Source organism: Falco cherrug, chromosome 5 (assembly GCF_023634085.1).
Source record: "Falco cherrug isolate bFalChe1 chromosome 5, bFalChe1.pri, whole genome shotgun sequence".
Lineage (NCBI taxonomy): Eukaryota > Metazoa > Chordata > Aves > Falconiformes > Falconidae > Falco > Falco cherrug.
The window spans coordinates 9885940-9907504 of record NC_073701.1 but is presented as its reverse complement, the minus strand read 5'-3'; the positions used below and the strand labels follow the sequence as shown (position 1 = coordinate 9907504).

Here is a 21565-nt window from a genome sequence, read left to right as displayed (position 1 = left end):
AGGACACGTTCTAGGCAACATAGTCCTGAAATGCAACGTTCTACAAATCACTTGACCACTTAGTAAAACTCGTCGCGATATGCTTGCTTTGAGAGCCAAGGGAGAAACTGATTAGTGTTAAGACACATTCCCTCTAGTCCCAAACTTACAAAATATTTTCATGCTTACCAACTAAGCAACAAACTGAATTTGCTTCCATGACCTTTTAAAGAGACAAATTGCTTTTCAATGACGGGCTTCCATAATTGAAAAGACAACACTGCGGAAATACAGTTTACACGATTAATGTATTTTACTCAGTATATACACAGTTCTTCAAACAAATTGGGTCATACAAAGGCAGTTTAAGAAGTGTTATGTAACCACCTTATCAACTGTTACATGGGATATGTCTTAGCTGGTTTTGCTTCCTCCAGCTCAGCATCCAGCCAGCGGTATCTGCGGTGACGGCGCAGAACTTCAATTGCTTTTTGTTCTAGAGGTGTTGGTTGAATACCCAGGTCTTCCAAACCAGGAAGGTCAGGAAACTTCATGTCTGTTGTGTGAAACTTTAAAAAGAAGGGGTGGGGGGAAGAAAACAAAAAAAAAAAAACCAAACAAACAAAAAGAGGGAATTCACTTGATAGAATGAACAGCATTACGCCCATCATTCACATAGAAAAAAGGTGACCTCATATATAAGTACAGAGTACTTTTTTTAGTTTTATGGATGTATGCTAATTAGTTTCCATAGTACTAGAAACATTTTAATGTATCTCAAAATAATTTTTAACAAAATGGCAGCTCTCAGGACAGTCTACTACAATTTCAAGGCTGCTGATGTAAGACTGTTTCCCCTGATAAAGAACCCCACAATACAATACACTGCTGCACCTTGTAGATCTGAAGACCTATCCAAACATAAATGTGGACTCAGCCAACTGTGTGTCAGTCCCAGTTCCTTGGCTGATTTTGGCAGCGTTTTCCCCTGGGAGGAGAAAAACATTCGACTTGGCCCTACAGAACTATGGCGTCATTACACAAGGTATTGCGTACCCAGTGTACTTTGACAGGAGATTCAGATGGTTTGCATCTGGCAAAAAAGCCCTTCAGGCTTCAGATTTACATTCAGGAATAAACAGCAGTGAAACGTGCAGAAAAGTGTCTTCATTTTCTCTCCATCAGGTATACATTACAGGAAGATTACTGCATTGCAACCATAAAATTAGGCCAAACAAAGGGCATATTGAACGGCAATTACATACATTCTGCTTTGTCAAGAAAACTATGTTGAATTGTCACCTTTGGTAGGTTATTTGTCGCTGATCATGGTCTAGAACAGGGTCCTGTACAGGGCAAATATTTAATTCTACTACCATATTTGCAACACATATGACCTGTATCTTAGAAAACGGGGATTTCTCTTATGCTATTATTGCTTGAAAGGTTTTTAATTCAATTGGATCTAATTTTATGTAGATTACTTAAGGATGAAAAGCTGGGAAGAGGAACAATCAGACACACAAGTGACATGGAGAAACTGCCCTCTTGCACTACTCATGCTATAGCTGAATTGCAGTAGTTTTAGTGATTTGGTGCAGGCTTATTTTATGAAATGTTACTCTATAAACGACAAAGGTGGCTAGAAGTTAGGTTTTCAGGAGATGGGACCTGGGTCAATACAGCCAATACAACTACAATGCCAACCCTCTCCAGTATGGGGTACAAGTCAGTTGTTTGGGGAAAATAAAAAAAAAAGTCTTGCACTGGACCATAAATAAGGTTACCTCCTTCATTACACATACCGTCCACAGTTTTTCACAATTATTTCCAAACAGAATAAGAAAAGTTTATTTCACAGATGGAGAAATGTAAACATAGAAATTAATTGCTTGCAGCTATTCAGTAAGCTGCTCTAAGTATACAACCCAGGTCTCCCAGATTCATGGTAGTACCCTAGCTCAAATTAATTCTGGAACAATCAGGTCAAAATAGGCTATAGATACAGCATCATAACAAAAGTCATTGGAACTCCAACTCTGCAAAATAGCTGGGAGAGTACCTACAACCCTCAGAGAACAGCAAGCTCAGAGACTGTCAGAGTACATGACTATCTTTGCTAACCTACACATACGCCAACAGTTTTGCTACTAATACTTGCTAAATCCTACTTTTTCCTCGCTTGCAGTTGGGGTTTTTTGCAAAGTATTTCTCCACTCCCACTTAGACATTCTGAGAAGTTAGGAATAAACATGAAGTTGCAACCTGTACATAAAAAATGCACTCTAATGTCAAGCGAGATTTTGGGCTGTATCCAGTGCTGCCAGTTCAACTTGAGTTGTTAAAAACACCATTATCTGGGTGTTATAAGTGACTTTAATGCATCTAGAGGTACATAAAATTCACTAGTTACCTAAAAGAGGGGAGAACACACCCACCCCTCTCTTAGCTGCACACTGCACATCCAATCTCTACTTTGGCTGTCATTTTCAATAGCATGTTTTGGGGGTGGGGGGGAGGGACACAACAGAAGCAAGCATGAGACTTGACCACTTTTAACACTTCACGAAGGTTGGGCCCTTTCCCCACCTCATCATGTTACTTCTTGTTATGTAACCCTCTCACCAATTGTTTCAACCACTTTCTTAAATGTATTCAGAGCAATATGTTAACTATTCTTCCTTCACCAAGGCTAGTGGAAAGACTACATCATTAAGATGCCTTTTAAAAAACCCACTTCTGTTAGCGTCTCTCTCTTACTAGTTTTTGTAAGACTACATCAGATGAATCTTGGAACTGCTTTGACAGTGTATCCCCTTGGCACCGTAACAGGTCTGGACAAATCAGAGTGAGACTGCACAACAACAGCTGCAGCAATTGTATGGCAGGAACCATCACCATATTCGAGGAAGGTTATATACAAACACCTTAAAAAAATTAAAATTTTGTACTATGCAAATAGTCTGAAAGCGATTCTTTATAATCAAATTCTAGCCATTGAACTGACTGAAATACTACACCACATGATGCACACACATTTCGGTGCTCCTTTAATGCAAAACTACAAGTGCAAGTTACAAATAGACAATGAAACATTTCCCAAGAAGAATTTGTGGATTATCCTACACTTACCCGGTCCACTTTGTCTCGTGTTAACCATGGCTCAAATGGATTAATCTCAAAGAATCTTGCAACTAAACTGTAATCAGAAAGAGTATTGCAAAAATATAGTTGTTATTCAGATGCACAGAACACAAGAACTGGTATAAATATTTCACACTGACAGTGTGAGAGAGCTGGTACTGTAGCCGTTCTTGCAAGCTATGAATTCATTAAAGCAGTGAACATGTCAGCCAGCAAGTTCTTAGCTGTGTTTCTGGTAACTTTAACTGTTGGCTACTGAATTATTCGATCTCCTATTCTTTTACTTTGGAAGGGAATGGAGGAGCAGATATCTAGGAGTAAAAATGAGCATTAGTGGGTGAGGAAAGTAAACCTCCACATCCAGTTCCCCACACACCAGAGGGTTCAGTCTTGCCCCTGCCTCTCCTCCAAGCTCTGTTCCCTAGTAGTGTAGGCAGTAGTCCAATTAGTCATGAAGTTTGATTCAGTGCCTCCATGAGAAAACACGCTTGCTGACAACTAAATGAGTTAACAGCCGTACAAACAAGACGATGGAATCTGGAGCAATCTGCATCTATAAAAAGGATGAGGATTAGTATATTTGCAGTTTTCAGAAATTAAGTTTCCCTTGAAGGAAAGAAAATCTGTCAAAGAAAAGAAAATAACACTACAGATCTTGCTCAGTGTCTTGGAACCAACAGTATGCAAGGTAGAATCTCTTACTGAAGCGCTCACCTGCAGATTAGGGTGTTACTAAGTTGCTGCACATACACAGAACGAGGCTTAATCACCTTTTAGATGCATTCTTGTCTCAAAAATATGGAATATCACTTACTTTAGCCCATAAAAAAAGAAGCATAACATGGACTGCAGCAAATGCGAATAAAACTAATAAGCACCCACACAGCTACTTTTTCAAAAAGCTTCTCTGTGTCAGCTGAGCCATGTTAACCTCATGCCTCTACAGCCAATTAAGAAACACACACAACCGTTTAAAATGTTCTAGCATTATTCATCATCAGTTACACGAATCCAGTGTTCGAGTTCTATTACTAGCAGATTGGTAGGAGGATTCTAGTATCAGTGACTTTTTTCACTTATTAGTTTGCATTATACTAAAACTGAGGAGAACCAGCACCCCAAATATTAACACATCTCAACTATGCTAAGGGCAACTTCTGAAACAGCATTTACTGTTTGAGACAGTTCTTCAAAAGGATTTGATTATGCCTGAAGGACTGGGCCCAGGCTCAGATTTATACTGCACTTTTTCATGCACTATTCCTCAGTAGCTGCAATTCAGCAAGTCACCTTCTATCCCCAGTACACCTTGAGGCCAGAACACAGAGCTGCAGAAGCAGCTCAGGGCATGCAAACAGAGCCCTTGCAGTCCATCCACTGCAGTCAACTGGTGTGATGCTACACCTTTCCCTTCTTATCTCCCAATTTATTAGCATCTTCTAAAGACGTTACTGCCCTTATATCTCAGGCAAAGAAATGCTTGCTCATAACTGCACTGCTCAAATTCCCAGGTCAAGATCTCAACACAAACTTACCTCCAACACTGGCTGAGATCAATACAAAGGACTTAAATAGAAAGTCAATCAACACCCATACCCACCCTTACCCCAACTCTGCTTCCAGGGTGGCAGCGCTCACTAGACTGGAAGCACAGCTGACAGTAGCAATACCTTAAGCTGCTGCAGAAAAATCTGTCAGCACCTACAGTCCACAACATACACACAGATTTACCCTGTAGTACTGTATAAAAGTTCATTTAGTTTGCTACTGAATGTCTCTACTTAGGACCTTCTGCTACTTCTTGACTCAGCAAAGCCATTCAGTGACTCTAGTAAGTTTATTAGAAGTACACTTTTCATACACTAGCTCATCAAATGCTGGCCTGTGCCTGAGCAGAAGACTCAAAGCCATTTAACGACTACCTAGGGAAAGCCACTTTCTACAGTCCTAGCATGTTAAATAACAACTGATAATATTAAATAACCAGTGCCACAGTTATTTATGCTTCTGTGCCACCTGGTGGATCCCAAGATCCTACTGAAGGAAGGGTCCCACTTACTGGTAGAGAGGACGTGGAAGTGGATAGGGAAGAAAGGTTCGAAAGCAAACTGCATAGATGTATTCTACCATGTCATGCAGGAGGTATCGGTTAGGTCTGAAAGAAAAAACAATAAACATTCTAGGTAAGTTAGGTATACTTAAATATTTGCAGCAAGAACAAAAAATTTAGAACCCTCCACCCTGAAGCCTACCAAGGGCCTGTTTTGTTCACTCTAAATGATTTACCAGATTTGTCGTTTTCCTCACAAGAGGGGGAACTAATTTTGGCTCTCCAGATTCTGTACTGTTTAAAATAAAGAGGGATTAAGTTAGAAAAACATATCATCTGACATCAGCAATGGTAACAGTGTAAGTCACAAACTGCTGAATTGTTTTATCACTGCATTGGGTGCCAGTGCCCAGGTGCTGGCAGGGGTGGCTGCAGGCGCAGCCTGTGTGGAGAGGTCAGGACTGCCCTGTGCCAGGCACAGACAGCTCCAACAGACCCACCGCAAGGCACAGCTGAGCCCCTCAAACAAGGTGGTGGTGCCACTGGTAAAACACTCTTAAAGAGGGGCAAAAATGTCACACAGGCACAGAGGACTGAGGAAAAAAGCCCAGGCACTCGAGCAGAGATTCCTGTGGCTCATGGAGAGCCCATAGTGGAGCTGATTTATCCTGAAGGACTGCAGCCCACGGAAGGGCCCATGCCGGAGCTGGGCAAAAGCGTGAAGAGAAAGGAGAGGCAGAAATGAACTGTTATGGACTGCCTCCATAACCCACTGCTCCCCATCTCCCTGCGCTGCTCAGCTGAACCTGAAGAACTGAAACTGAGCTTGGGAAAACGGTAAAGGAGAGAGAGTGTTGCTTTATTCGTCTTTATTTTACACTATTCAAATCTATTTTAATTGACAGTAAATTAAATTAATTTTTCCCAAGTCAAGTCTTTTTGGCCTATGACAGTAACTGGTAGGCAATCTCCCTGCCTTTATCTCAACCCATAAGCATTTCATACTGTTTTCTTCTGCTGCCCTGTTGAGGAGGGAGAGTGAGCAGCTGGGTGAGTGTCTGGCTGCTGGCCAAGGCTAACCCACCACAACCACACTGAACGAAGCATGTTCCATGTACTTTTAAAGCACACCTTTAATGTGCTTCCTCCATGCCAACTCAAATTCTGAATACAAGGTTTCCATCACCAAGACAGGACTGAATTTGTACAAGCCCAATTGGCAGTGCGTAACAGAAGGAAGCCAGAAGGCAAATGGTAAAATTAAGAAAGGCTTGTTAACAAAAGTTATCCCATCTTTGGTAGCAAATAGATGCAAGGAAATTGATTCACTTGCCTTTGCTCAACTAAAAGCATACTGTTCTCTTCAAAAGCAAGTGAAAGAAACCGAGGTAAATTCCCCCAGAAGAACGCATTCCCCCTCTCAAGATGGAGGGAAGGAAGCAGTCCATCTCCTGCACACCTGCAATAGTTTAAGAGAAACCTACACCACTGGGAGTTCCCATTCCTTTCTTGTTCAGACTTTGCCTTCGCATTTTAATATTCTAACTTCATAGGAGACACTGAATTACTGTTGGAATCTAAATCCCCACAAAAATGAAACCATGCTAGAGTAAGACAGTTCTGCATACTTAAACATCACACAGTCCAAAAATTCAGGTGTATGATACAAAGAACACGAATTTCAGTTTGATAAACCCAAGATCTCAAAGATGTCAAGGTCTGAGGTTGCACACATGAAAATCAAGCCTCCAACTGACGTGTTCTTCTGAAAGAACAGCAATGCTAACAACCACAAACAAAATTTGTTGACAAATGCTGGAAAAAAGACACAGCCCCACATTACTACTACTTTAGTTTGTAAAAGCGAATTGGGGCAAAACATTTTAATGGAATTCAACACCTGACACTCCATATCAACTTCATCCAGGTGGCTGGATTATAGAACCTGAGATCAATCTGCATTTATGAAGTTACACTAAAGAACTATCATCAAAAACAGAATAGTGAGTTTTCTTCTGTTGCTAGAATTTACAAGAGAAACACAGCAGAAAGTGGTAATGTCAAATTTACTTACTCAATGAGGGGAAAAAAAAAACCCCAAACAACCAAATCTTAGTTTTCATTACTTATTAATTATTAAAGGGGAGGGGACACACAACACACTATATTTTTTGCCCTTACACTTTAACATCCTCATGCCTATCTAAAGGTAGTATAAGTCAATTTCACTTTTATCCTGATCTGTAAGGATCATGTAAGGATAGGGTTAACAACTTCAAAATGTGAAAACAAAAATAAATACTGTTTGTTCCTTTATAAATTACCAAACGTTAATACAATTTCACCAACAGAATCACACTGAAGTGTCACTACATTAGTCACAACGCTAGTAAACAGCAAGCTCTAGAGCATTAGCATTCAAGACAGATTTAACAAGTGGATGAAGCAAAACCAATGCCATGGGGGAAAGAGGGGCACAGGTAAAAAACCATACGAGATCTTCCATCATTCAGAAACAGCAATGACACTGTCATAGTTAAAACTCTATCCCACCATTTAGTTGGAAGGAGAAAAGAAGAAAGAAAGAAAAAAAACCACAACAACCCAAACCCACAGAAATAGAATGCTCTTTTACAGAATTACTATTTTAAACTTAAACTGGTAACTCTAAAAAAATAAAGAAGTGTCTCATACAGCTTCAGTCAAGGGTTATGCTGCAGAGTTCCTTTGGTCTTCCAACACTGATTTGGATCTTCAGTTTAAACCATCATTTATCCAAAGTCTTTTCAGTCATTGTTATGTGCCTGAAAGTGTGTTCCTTGCAGTGACAGCCTGGCATCCTTGCTTGAATTCCTGTCTCTGAAACCTGGGCACTGAACTCCTGACCTTCTGTAAATTGCCAAAAAATGAGACTTTCAAACTGTAAGAACACATTCAAAGTTTAGCCAATTGCCTTTCCATTTGGCTGCAAATAGTGTTCTGTTAAGTGTGTAATTCTCAGTTTCTCCTGCAGTTAGGGCAGTTGCTGCTGCTGAGACAGTGACAAACCTAAAACCAGGCACCTCTCCTTCCTTTTTCAGCAAGCAGCTTTGGATACATGTTGACCCATTTTCAAGTTTTGTCCCCATGAGATAAAATAGTCACTCAAATGGTTAATTTTGTCACATTTTGGTTTTTGCATTAGTTGTGTCCATCTGACACCTACATAACCTATTCTCTCATTAAAAAAAAAAAACAACAACCTGGGTTTGAATGGCTGTCTAGCATTTGTTTACACTTGCTCTTTAGTGTGACACTTTGTATCATCCCAGTGATTTGAAAGCAACCTGAAGTTACTTAATAACCTTATTGTTGCTGTTAGCAGTCTTTTCAGACCATTGTTAGCTTCTTATTTTGATAGGTTTTGAGCAGAAATCCCTCAGTATGGTCGAAAAGCAGTTGAAGACCTGCTTGCTGCCTTTTCCAGAACACCAGCATACAGCACAACCTAGCCTAGCTGCCTGGAGTAACATCCTCCTCAACAGTTACAGCACTGAAGAAAGTGGCATGACATGAGTAAAACCTCAACCAGCAACGACCGATCTCTGCACTATGGGAATAAAGAGCTGTCACCGCAGCAGCGTCACAAAATTTATGTGGGAAAATCAATGTAATCTCAGATAAGCTTTCTGCAAAATCCTGATAATTATAAACATTTTAATGTATATGGAGGGAAGATAGAAATATGCACATTATAGAAAAAAGGGACCTGTTCAGCATAATTTGTATCTTGACTTATTAGCCACTATTTTCTCTATCAATGAATCTCGTGTTCCTTTTACCGCATATACTGGGTGAAGACCAGTTCCGGTACTATGTTTCAGTACCAAACCATGGACCCGTTACCTTGGCATTTGCCACATTGTTTCTTCTTAATACTAATGACCTATTCTGACTTGGGGCTTTTGTACACAAATTATTCCAAAAGATCCACTGTCTCTATCCATTCTAATTCCAAGTGGTTTCCACACAGCTTTAGCAGAATTTTCTTCAAATCTGTGTTGTTTAGCATGATTCCCAAGACTGCCTATTTCTTTGTGTGCACAAACATAACATTAAATGCAATGAGGCCCAAACTAGGATTTTCAGAGTACTCACAATAACAGCTTGAGTCATTTTTCCTCCCAAAAAGGAGGTGGAATTTATTGCAGCTCAAACTGTGTGCATGGATGAGAAATTAAATGTACTGTACAGCATGCCAAAAAATGACACCAAGAACAAGTACTTCAGTTAATTAGAATCAGAAAAGTAACCTACCCAGCCAAGGCGTATGTTTTTCCTTTAGCATCAGGATCCTTAATTACATTAATAATTGCTTTTGCTACATCAACCACCTGTGAGAAACAAATTCAGACAATTACTAATAGAAAACAGGAATGCATGCACACTCCCCTTTCAGAAGTGATTTACAGGGGGAAAAGAAAAACACAACACACACACACACAGAGGATTTGGGATTGTCTTGTTTTATTGAAAACTTACATATACTGGTTGCTTCACTGTTTTCTTGCCCAGAGAAATAAGAGGCACACCACCGAACCAGCGCATGTCTGATAAAAAAAAACACATACACAATTTGAGAACAAAATCTTTGAATCTTTTCAGTAAGCAAACAACCAATACATTTTGCAGTACACTGAATGTGGATCTCTTCTGAAAACTGACTTAACTAACAAAAAATAACAAACAAAAAAAAAATTGGGAAGAATTACCATCCAATTCCAGTAGCACTGTTTTCAATGCATATTTGGTTTTCTTATTAACAATGATAGGAAGGCTGTATTTACTGTTTACTTAGAGTGGTTCAGAGATATGTCAACTTTGCAAGACAGAAACAGATTCCACCCTATCCTGCCTAGCAATTTTGTTGGCGATACATCAGATTCATTACTGTTGCTTCCGAGCCCAGAGCAACTCAAGTCGATTTTTACATTCAAGCGTTACCAATTTGAAAAACTACCTTCAGGTTAAATTACTTCGAGGGTTAAGATGACCAGACCTTAGCTCAGAACAATCTAAATAAAATAAAATAAATAGTAAACATCCCCCCTTAAAAGAGGAAAAAAAAAGGGAAGAAAAAATCAAACCAAACAGCAAACTAACTAGATTCAGAAACAGTTCAGTCATGAGATGAAAATGTATTGTTTCGTATCATACACCTTCAGCTAACCAAATATTGTAAATTTCTGATAAAAACATACCTCTCTGTTTTTCAAAAGCAAATCACATTTTCTCTCTGTTCTCTATAGTCAAGTATCCAAATCATAGATGGGTTTATTATTTCAAGTGTACATACTGGCATAATGATTGAGAAATCGGTCCTCTCTCCCAAACATCTCCGAGGGCTTCAAAATTATAGCATCTGGAAATTCTTCCCTCACTGCCTTCTCTCCAACAGCCTATCATTCAATTAAAATGAACACATTCATTAGATCCATTCTTGAACAGACCAGAAGAGCATGCCTTTTCAGAAAGTAATGCACCCTGACTACAGCACTGAAAGAAATTACACCATCAGTAGCACAAAATTATTTATATCTGAGCCATTTGATCTTTGAGATGCTATGCTAAGATAAAGGCCTCACAGAATGTCCCAGAAGTCCCATAAACATGTAGATCATTTCTTCTGTTTGAGATACAATAGTCTCACTAGTGAAGGGACACAAATTTAAAGTGACAAGCTTCAAAAAGGAAGAAGCCTAAGCTAAGTACTTCTCTTGCTTATGTCAGACCAGAGCTTGGAAGAAAACAGGTTTACATAACCCATACAGCATTATCAGACCACTCCAAGAACTGCTTAAGTACAATTTGAAATTTCAGTGGCAGTTAGCTACTTTTCACATGGGACTGGCCAATATGGTAAGGCCTAACTATCCTATGGAGCTGTTACACATGGAAAGCTACCAAATTTTAACCCTGGCTTTCAAAAATTTTTATACTAAAGACAAGGCAGAGTACAGTGAACTCAAACAAAACAAAAATAGCTGAAACCTGGGACAATAGCTGCATTAAAAAGAGAAAATCAGCAATAGAAAATTGTAATTCCTAATAAGGAAAAAAATAGGACACCAAACCCAGATTTATTTATTTTTTTACAAGAGCAGGTAACAATCCCACTCCAAATGCCTGAAGTCCCTCTGCACCATTCATTTTGGCATCAACTGCTAACTACTTTGCTAGGTCATTCCAGCCTTATCTGTTAGGCCTGAAATCAGATCCCAAACCATCAAACTAGTTCCTCTTTCTTAATGACAGTAATTTTAGTTGCAAAGATATTCAAGGATAAAAGGAAGGAAGAGTTTTCAGGAATATAAGTTCTATTTCCCTTCATGGCACATGAAGTACTAAGGAGGATTTCTAGCTCCAATAAGCACAGTAACTGAAAAATTCCTCAGCTGCAGAAAACATTCCATAGTAAATTCATACAATGATTTCCTTCAAACAGTTTGGGGGGGAGGAAAATAAAAAATAATAAAAAATACAAAAAGAAAGTAGGCTCTCTGAAAACACATTCAAAAGGATTCCAGACTTACTTTATTCCTGAGGTATTTGGAAGGACTTCTCATGTTAGCATTCAGGTGAGAGATATGAACGAGTGTTTCCACACCAGCTTCCCTAGCTATCTGTGCAATACTTGTAGGAATATTTACAAATTCATCTTCAAAACTGAAGTTTCTAAAACAAGGCAAAAAACAAATTTTACTTTCAGAGCAATCAACAGTGGCTGCCTAACAACCAAACAGCAATTATGTATTACTTGAATATATTTTACAAATCCATCTTGATGGACTTTGTTAAAAACAAAGTTCCCTTTCATGAGGGACTCTTCATATAACAAAAACTAGAGGAAAGTGATGTGCAACAGTAAGCTTCACTTACGGTTTTAGTGCTCTGCTTTTTCATCTGTTAAGATTAAATCAGTATGAAAAAATCCTCTTGCAGACTTGTCTGTGACAAACAGAAAAGTCTTCCCAAGTGAAAACAGATATTATTTTTTTTTAGGTGCTGCATCTTGAAATCTGAACAAAGCTGCCTTTTTACAACACCTGTCCAAAATTTCAGTTGATTTGATGCACTCAATTACACTACAAAGGAGCTCAAAACTTGTGAGCAGCCTAAGTTAGGGCAGATGCTAGGCACTGGTGAAGTGGACAAAAACAGACCAAGGAACAGACAGGTGCTTATGCAAATGGAAAATCTTACATTGACAGAGGAGTCAGAACCATTTCAGAGCAGCTGTAAGGGACCTCAAGGAGAAGCATGCAGAAAGAACAGCTACACTCACTTTAGGGCATTCAAGGGGCCTAAATTAGGGGGTTCAATTGTAATCTGGTTTGGCATCTGATCAAGAACAATACAGAAGCTCTGTCTCCAAGCACAACTGACACTATAGGCTGGCAACAGTCCCAAAATTCTTTCCAACTATCCCAAGACTGCAAGAAAGAATTGGCTTCTCATGTCATTATACTATCCTTGTAAGCACCCCGCTCCATCTTTTCCATCTGCTTTGGGCAACAAACATCTTGTCCAAATGTCTCTCTCTCTGTCCTTATCTACTCCCACAGCTCTTCAGATCCCACTGGAGCCTAAAGAAAGCCTTAAAAATAAAAAGTTATTTTTGACCCTTCAACAACTAATCTGATCCTGGGAACCATCACTCCTGTTCTACTCACAAAAATAGATTTTAGAAACACACAAGAACGAACAACATTGCTCCTGTAACTATGGAGTTTTCAAACAACATAGTACACACAGATGAGACTGTACACTAATACTAGGCAAGAAGAAAAGTATGTAATGGCAGGCTTTGCTTTTCTTGACTGATCTCTGCTTCTAATCTTACTTTTTTTTTTTTTTGTGCTGAAGTTTTTTGTAGAGTTTGGGATGATTATGATGGTTAGTCTGACCTCATGTTTAACAGACCACAGAATTTCATCTCAGGGTTCCAGCACCACAATTAATACCAACACGTATAAAATACCCAAGAACATTTGTGCAATACAGTGGTAAGTTTTGGAATATACAAGTCTCTAACATGTACAAAGACTGCGCTGCTTTTGAATCTGTTGAAATTGACCAGAGTGACAAGGTTTGGAGGTTTTTAAACTAGAATGAAACCTTTTGTGGTTGTCCTCACACTTCCTTTCAATAACAAAGAAATACTCCCTTACACCACTTTTTACACCAGTCCAGATATTTTAAAGGGGGAAGTACACATGAAATACATATCTGAAAGAGAAACAGAGATTACATTTCCCTTGGGCCACCCGTACAGACTTTCTTTTCTTCCTTCATTCCCACAAAGAAATTTCTTCTAATTTGACAATAAGCATTTAAAATCTTTCATAATTTAGTAAAAGCACAGAACAATCTCATCAGGCTGGTCTATGTATTTTTACCTGAAGAACATACAAAAAGAACCAAAAACCTTGTCAGATGCACAAGATCAAAGCTAATTTAGGTTTGGTAGGCTTTTCCCCAAATAAACTATGTTATAGACTCCAACAGTGGGACAAGGAGCTAAGTGACTAACAGAAAAAGAAAGTACCTCTACAAGTTTGAATGTGAAATCAAAGCATCTCCCAGAAGTTATGCACGATATTTCACTAAACAAAAAACAGCTGAAATTGTATATCTGTTGGCAAGCACCTATTTTAGGAAAAATAATTCTGCAATCTGAGACTAGTAATTTGACTACTAATTCTACAATTTGAACATCAAATGGCTGTTCACAAAAAAAGAGCAACAAAGACATTATGCTTATAAACACAGATGAAACTGATATCTGCATTTGTTTCTGTCTACTATGATAGCAAAGTTATGTACTGTATAAAGGCAAATCACACAACTAATGAGGTTTTGTCTGGCAGTTCTGCACAAGGCTTTAAATAAAGTGGACATAATTGGCATGAAAAAAAAAATAAAGAGGCTATGACAGGTATTTTTAACCAAAAAATCAATATGGGATTTTTTTTTAAATGGATTTCAAAAAGGAACTATTTTTTAAAATTATTACCAAAAAAATGCTTATGTAGCCAATACTGTCTGTGCCAAAATTCTGTCAAGGAATGATGTTATTAATCACAATCTTAGGGACTCTCCATTAGCTACTCCTGTTTATTAATATTCACAAGAGAATAGGAAAAACTTGATCATAGCTTATTCTAGTAGGCTACAATTCATCACTATGCTGAAGTGACAGGACAAAAGCCTTCTGTAATGATGTAAATATGAGCTCACAGAAACGGGTGAGCCTCTGTCAGCTACAGGAAGGCACCCATGAGACATCTGCAAGGTGTGTGAAAGCAGCACATTAAACTCTCTGACAGAACAAAAGCTATACACTAGGAAATCATAGAAAGAATGCACTTTTGAAGACCAGATCATAACCAGGACTCTAGTTAGCCATTTAAAGAAATGGAAGAACTTTTACAAGCAAAATCTCAGGTTTGCCTTTTCATAGAAGCCAAGAATAATGTCAATGTCACTGCATACTGTACACATGCTGTAAAACGTTGCTACAATGTCCAATACCTGGTGTAAATCTATCTATACAGAGAAAATGGGGGGCGGGGAGAAAAATTACCTTGTTTCCCATTCCTTTCCAACAAGATTAATGACCACATTGCTGTGTTCCATGGCTCTTCGGATAGAGTCTTTGTCCTTACAGTCCCACTCCTGTAACCAGAACATCAAATGGGAAAAAGATGAGATAATGTGTAAATAGGCACAATCAAAGAAAGCTCTTTCACACCATTGCCATTTAGAGGCTAAACAATAGCTGAAGTTCTGACTTTGAGAATGATTAACAGACTTCCTTGTATAGCAATGGTATTGTATTTGATCTAAAGCCAAAGCAAAAGACTTACTAAGAAGAGAAGTTGCCCCAGGTCACCCATCGGCCGCAGATACATGAGGTCATACTGATCACAGCGATAGGGTATGATTACTTGAGATCCAATGCGACCTAAGCATTCAAAAAAACAGAAGTTCTGTTTATCTCAGACTACTACATAACTTTAAGTAGCTGAACTTCTGAATGTACAAAACTTCCTTTTTTTCCTGGTATTAAAACACAACAAATACACATAGGATATCTTGAACAGCTATCTGCAAAACTAGAAGTAGAACAGAAATAAGTTTTCGAACCTACATCATTGGAATTCTTAAACAGGGACATACTTGAGTATTTGGGCTTGTAAGACAAAACAGAATCTCTCAAGAAGCTTGTTAACAAACAAGAACAAAAAAAAACCAATTAAAATGTGTACTATAAACACAGTACAATACCTAAAAATGTGTCATATCAAGAATATTTGCATTTTTTAAGCTGCATGGAAAGGAGAAGGAAGGGAAAAAACAAAAAAGGAAGAGTTATTTTCTAAAACTTAAATTCCAAAGGGCAATTTTAAAGAATGTAAATCAAATTCCTGCAAAAAATTTAGTAAAATATTCTAACAAGGCCAAAACCAGAAGAATCAAATATGTGTTGTACCTCTCCTCAGATTTGCATTTTACAGACTGAAAAACAGTATTTGAAGGAGAATGGCTTACTTTAATGATTTTAACAATCTTAAAAACCTTCGAAATTAAAACAGTTTTTACTAATTGTCACATCTTGGCACTCTGGCAGACCAAACACTATGAAAGTATCACAAAAAAAAAAATCACTTTTAAGATCCAAAATGCCAGAAGTTTCTAGACTATCCTGCAACCTGAATAAAAACTAGAGTTTCATTAAACGGATATTTTTTTTTTTTTAATTAGTACTCCTAGGGAACATTACCTAAACGGTTGACAACATATCGTCCTAGGAAACCTGTAGCCCCAAAGACAGTGGCCACAATGCCACTAACAGAGGATCGTCCACTTCTTCCACGAGGGATCGCTGCATGATGAACTCGGCGGCGCGGCTGCAACACAGATGGTGCTGCAGCTAGCACAGAAATGCCAGGGCCTACAACACAAAACAGGAGAGAGCATGCGATACAAGCTAAAAGTTAGCAGTGTCAAACCACAGTTAATGTTATTCTTCTCATTACAGATCCATTTTCTTTAATCTCCCTCCGCAAAATTTCCCACGTCAAGACCCCTGACAGGCTATTCCAAAGACATCTGTATAGGTCAGAGGACAGCAGGCTTGAGGCAGTGGTTGATAAAAGTCAAAGACCAAATGAAGCCATGAAACGTTATCGGTTCCTAAACAGTAAGTAAAGCTTAAATGGCTAGCATCTATGTATAAGGTGAAGCACAGAGGTTAGGCAAAGAATACTTGCTAGAGGCAGGTCCCACCTGAGTACATCCACATCCTGCCTCCAGATCTGGGAACTGCGGGAAAAAGACCTCAGAATCACTCTAGATGCAGTTAACCATACTTTTCACCTCAGTCTAAACATAGCAGGCAAATGTTGCAAGAGGCAGCAGTCCTTCAATATCATAGCTCTGGAGTGAAGGGAAATGAAGAGATGCTAAGAGCCAGATTCATGATGTATTACTGCCTCAAAGCTGTTCCTTTTCTTAAGGAGATACAGAAACTTGAAAGCCATGGAAATAGGACATCACTAGGATATTGACATAAACTGACAAGGCAGCTCCAGCTGGGAGTCTGGAAAGAAGAAACGTATGTCCTCTCCAACCAAGTCAGCCAAACGCAAGAAATAAATCCCTTGTAAGACATTTTTGAAATTGGAAGTGTTTAGTGTTACTACATGTCAATGCTCATAAGAAGAAAGGAACAGATGAAATATAGAGTACATAAACGCACTACAGGCATCTGACTGTGGACAAAAGCAGACCGTAAAAGCTGTCATTGGAAAACTAATTTGAGCATGTAACAGAAATCCAGTAACTGACCTTCCAACTTTTAGAAAGTCATGGCCATAAGCATTTTCTGGGTAAGAATCTTCCCCATATAAATCTAAGTAGCAAGAATCATAATGAAAACAAGATTAGTGTTTGATATCAGAATGATGGACGCATTAAGAAAGAACAAAAAAAAAATCCCACTTGTACACTGAAGGAGTACATTTTATCCTGACACTGTTAGGTATTGCCAGTTACACAGTGGCACTGATGTTGTAGCCAACAAGAATATCAAAAGGACAGGGTATGTTTCAACATAAATTACATTTTGTTAGATCAGCTGATAGAATTCAAACCAGAAAATCCAGCAAGATTTCAGTGCCTGAAGGAGGTGTTTCTCTACCCAAAAGTTTGCCTATCCCTCCTCTCTCCATACCCCACAAAGTGGAGTAATAAACAATACCATATCTCCAATTTTGTCCTGAAAGGTAGTTTGACACTTAACTAAATAAAACAATCACACATATACACTTGTACTTATCAAATTAATATGCTGTGCCTAGAAACTATACTCCAATTGGCTGATAGAAACAGGACAAAGTAAGATACTACCTACACAAACTTCAAGCAGGTATTTAAGTGCCTAAAAAGCAGCTCTGCTACAAAACAGGTCCAAGCTCAGGAACAGTTAAATTGGGCATGGTATCTGTCTTAAAAGTGGCAGATATGCAGGGCCTCTCCATTACTGAAGTAGAGACCTTGAAACTAATTATAAGAAAGAAGGAAAATACACTCCACGATAAGCACCCTTAAAAAAAACCACAAAACACCAAAACCACACAATACACACACAACAAACCCCAACCAAACAAAAACACACACAAAAAAATGACATCATTTGTCAAAGATCTGCTGGAGTTTAACAGAAGTACACACTCCTGTGGCATTCAATTAATGTCTAAAAACCTGACATGCAGTTATAGAAGTGACACAGTATGTTCATATTAAACTTCATAATACCTCAAACAAATTTAAGGAACACGGCAACTCATCACTGCCATATTCACCACTTATTTTTATGTTCTGCTTTTTCTATCATCCAGTTAATTTCCCATTGCTCTCTAAAATCTTTGTGTACACTTCTGTGGAATTACAGTGAAGCTGAAGACAGTCATTTCAATGGATTTCCAATACAGCACACCTTAAAACACATTACTATGCCACCCTTACAATGTTGGCTGACACAGACTACACAAACACACAGCCCATACCCTAGGTTTCGACATCCAAAACTCTTGAAGAGGGGGGTTGCTTTTTCTTTATTCTTTTAAATTACAAAAGAACAAACTTGTAAATTAAATCAGTAGTGTATACTGAATATTCTGTACAGAATAAAGCCTGTAGCTATGTAATGGGTACCAGGAGAGTGGAGATTAACCAAGCTCAGTACAATTGCAAGTGTAAAGGGTAAATCGAGAGAGACAGTTGGATGACCTTGGTACCTTCATTCTTGCAGTGCTCTAATAACTAGGGTTTCGTTATTTATTTTTTAGGTAGGCAGACTCACAGAAAAATGACTGGGTTCTTTCTAACCAGTAGGATTTCTTCTAGTGTGCAAAAAAGCTACATGATATGCTGAGATGACGAAAGAGAAAGCTTGATGACACATGCTCCTCAGTATTTTATTTTTTTATACATACACTTCCCTTTCTAAAGGTTTGTAAAAAAAAAAAATACATAATATTTGTATTTACAGAATTAACACTATCTTTGCTACTTTTAGGAAGGAATACATTTCAGCCCTTACAATATAAAACCTAAAAGCAACAAGATTTCAGCCCACTGTGAGCATCACTTGAAAAAAGTATTACTAAACAGATCAGCCCATATAAGAAATGCAAAAAATTAATCTGAAAAAGAAATTATACATGTTTTTCAGCTACTTTGTGCCTTTTTTGCTGTTATTTCTAAAAATATTACTGATGACAGGCTCTTCATGATGCTATCACTGTCACACTAAGAATAACATCCTATTACTGTCTTGTATTCTCTCACCTTGTGCATGGTTGCCTGCCTTTACACTATAAGGTCTTTAGTGCTGTACATCTTTTCTTGTTCTGTAACTGTACCAGATCTGTCACAAATTATCATCAATTACCACTATATCTTAATAAAAAAAAAAAGTTTATAAGACTCAAAGAAAGCAGGCTAGACATCCTCACACTGATTCAGAACCAGTAAAGGACCTTACACACAGTGTGGAGACCAATCAAAATGCAACATTCAGTAAATCAGGACAACATAATTTAATAGACCCATCCAGCTTTCACAGCTCATGTTAGTATCTCCAGGCTGAAGCAGCACTACTTAAAGCTCTGTGCTCCTGTGTAACACAGACTTGCACAGAGATTCCTTCCCAGAACAGCAGAATTTCATCTTCTTCACTAACCAGAATGGATTTGTCACTGGAAGTTTACTTTTACAATCCATATTTAAAGTGATTTACGAACACTGGTTTGAATTGAACCTCAAATACCCACTGTAAACTAGATGTGGCCTTTTTCTTGACAAGACACATTGCTCCAATCTAAAGTATGTTAAATTCCTTCATTTTTTTCAACCAACAAAATCTGTTGCCATCTCCCAGTTTACTCAACAGTGGAGCACGCACTAAATCAACTTAACTAAAACCCAGTTCTGTTTTGGTGGCAAAGGCCCAAATACAAGCTTTAAATATGATTTTGGTGCTTAAGCATGCTTATAGACCATGACCAGAACGTCACGGTCACTTAAGAAAGAGCAAAAAGTATCCAAACTTTTAGCTACATTTCATCCGCTGACATTCTGACAGTCCCTGCCACACAGCCTACTGTACTGCCACACCGGCAGCCGGAGCCAATCCCACGTAGCCCTTTCGGTTACAAGCCCCAGCTCCCCTAAAGAGAAGGAAGGCAGAAAGCGACCGTTTCTGCCGCAAACAGTTCTTTCCGCCCGCTGCTCTTCGGCCGGCGCCCTGCGGGCTCCCTCACCCCGTTCTACCCCGAGGGTGCCGCGGTGAGAGCAGGGAGGCCCCCGGGCAGGCAGCTGCCATAGCGCCGTGCAGGTTCAGGCGGAGAGCGCAAGGCCAGCCTGGCTCCCCGGGCCCCCGCGGGGAGACGCGGCATCGCGGCACCTGCCCCTCGGCGGCCGTGACACTCACCTGCCCTTGGCGACAGGAGGCCGCGGGCAGCCCGTGAGCAGCGAGCCACAGCCGCCATCTTGCTTCACCCAGCAGCCCCCGCGGCGGACGGCACGCGGGCAGGGCCAAACCTCCGCCCCGCTGCGCGCGCAAGCGCCCCGCCGGGCGGGAGGGGGCGGGGGGGCGGAGCAGTGCGGCTGCGCAGCCCCGCGGCGGGTAGCGGGGGCGCTGAGGGGAGGCGGCGCGGGGTGGTGGCGGTTCGCCGCTGGAGTGCGGCCGGTGCGCTACCGGGCTTCCTTCGGGCCCCGCCGAGCCCCGCTCCCGGGCCCTGACCGCAGCCGCGGGCAGCCGTAGTCCCTCGCGGCGGAGCAGCCGCCGGGCTGGAGCCGGCCCGGGCCGTGGGGCCGGGTTGCCGGGCCGTGCGCGCCGGGGCCAGGCTGCGGTGGCCGGGCTGGGCCCGCTGGCGAAGGCGCCTCGAGTTCGTAGGCTCACAGGTCTAGAGGGTAGGAGGGAAGTTCAGAAGCCCCCAAGAAGGGGGTTCCAGAGCGAGAATGACCCCCAACGCTTGCAGGTGCATCTGAAAGCCCCAGGCTTAAATACTTAACTAAACTAAGGCAACTGCTGTCCTCCTTGCTCCAGCATCCAAGTGCTTATCTGGTGGTAAATGAGCAAAGTCCAACAATGAAATGACAGTAACTTCGGCTGCTACTGAGCTGGACTGATCAAAAACACATTTAGTAACTTAGGCCTTGAATTACCTGGCCTCATTAAATCAGCCTTACATGGAGATTAAACAATTCTATGATTACGTTGTGCAACCGCTCTGAAATTCATAACTCCTGCTGTCATCGTAGGTCTTCCATGTTTCACTGAGACTTTTTCCCCTAAGCAAGTGCTGCTGTGAATGTTACATCGCGATCGCACACAGGGCACTCTAAATCTGCCACTTGCACTATTATAGCCTCGGTTTTCCCATGGGTTCCCATTGCTTTTTGGTCTGCGTTGAATACAAATGGCCATTCTTTTGTAACCTGGCTTACGCCACTGTAGTTAGTGCTCATATTCACCAGAAAGTTTTTAAAACATAAGTGCAGGGAAAGGCAGAACAGTCGGGGAATATTTCTGGCAATTTGGACAGATTCCAAAATACTCAAGTTTTAACTTCTGATGCAAATCCAAATGGTAGTTCTGCCAGAGCTGTGGCATAGCAGGTGATTTGGGGTTTGGGGCAAAAATCTGGATATTCTATGGACTCTGGCCATCCAGTTCTCAGCCACAAGGGCTTTTTTTCTTTGATGTGTAAGTCAGATGCACGCTGAACTAAACGTGCTCATCCATTTTTGCTGGTAGCCAGGAACCACAACAGCAAGCTT

At 40.0% G+C, this 21565-nt stretch overlaps 1 protein-coding gene across 1 annotated transcript; it reads right to left on the bottom strand.

The window, feature by feature from the left end:
• Nucleotides 1-268: 268 nt before the first annotated feature.
• On the bottom strand, nt 269-20352 carry NDUFA9 (NADH:ubiquinone oxidoreductase subunit A9). The gene is made up of 11 exons (XM_055711593.1): nt 20214-20352; nt 15999-16169; nt 15082-15179; nt 14799-14890; nt 11746-11887; nt 10509-10611; nt 9695-9762; nt 9470-9546; nt 5183-5278; nt 3112-3178; nt 269-548 (listed from the first exon to the last, which is right to left on the bottom strand). The coding sequence occupies exons 1-11, from the start codon at nt 20269-20271 to the stop codon at nt 378-380; spliced, it is 1143 nt and encodes a 380-aa protein (XP_055567568.1). The 5' UTR covers nt 20272-20352; the 3' UTR covers nt 269-377.
• Between the last annotated feature and the right edge of the window lie 1213 nt (nt 20353-21565).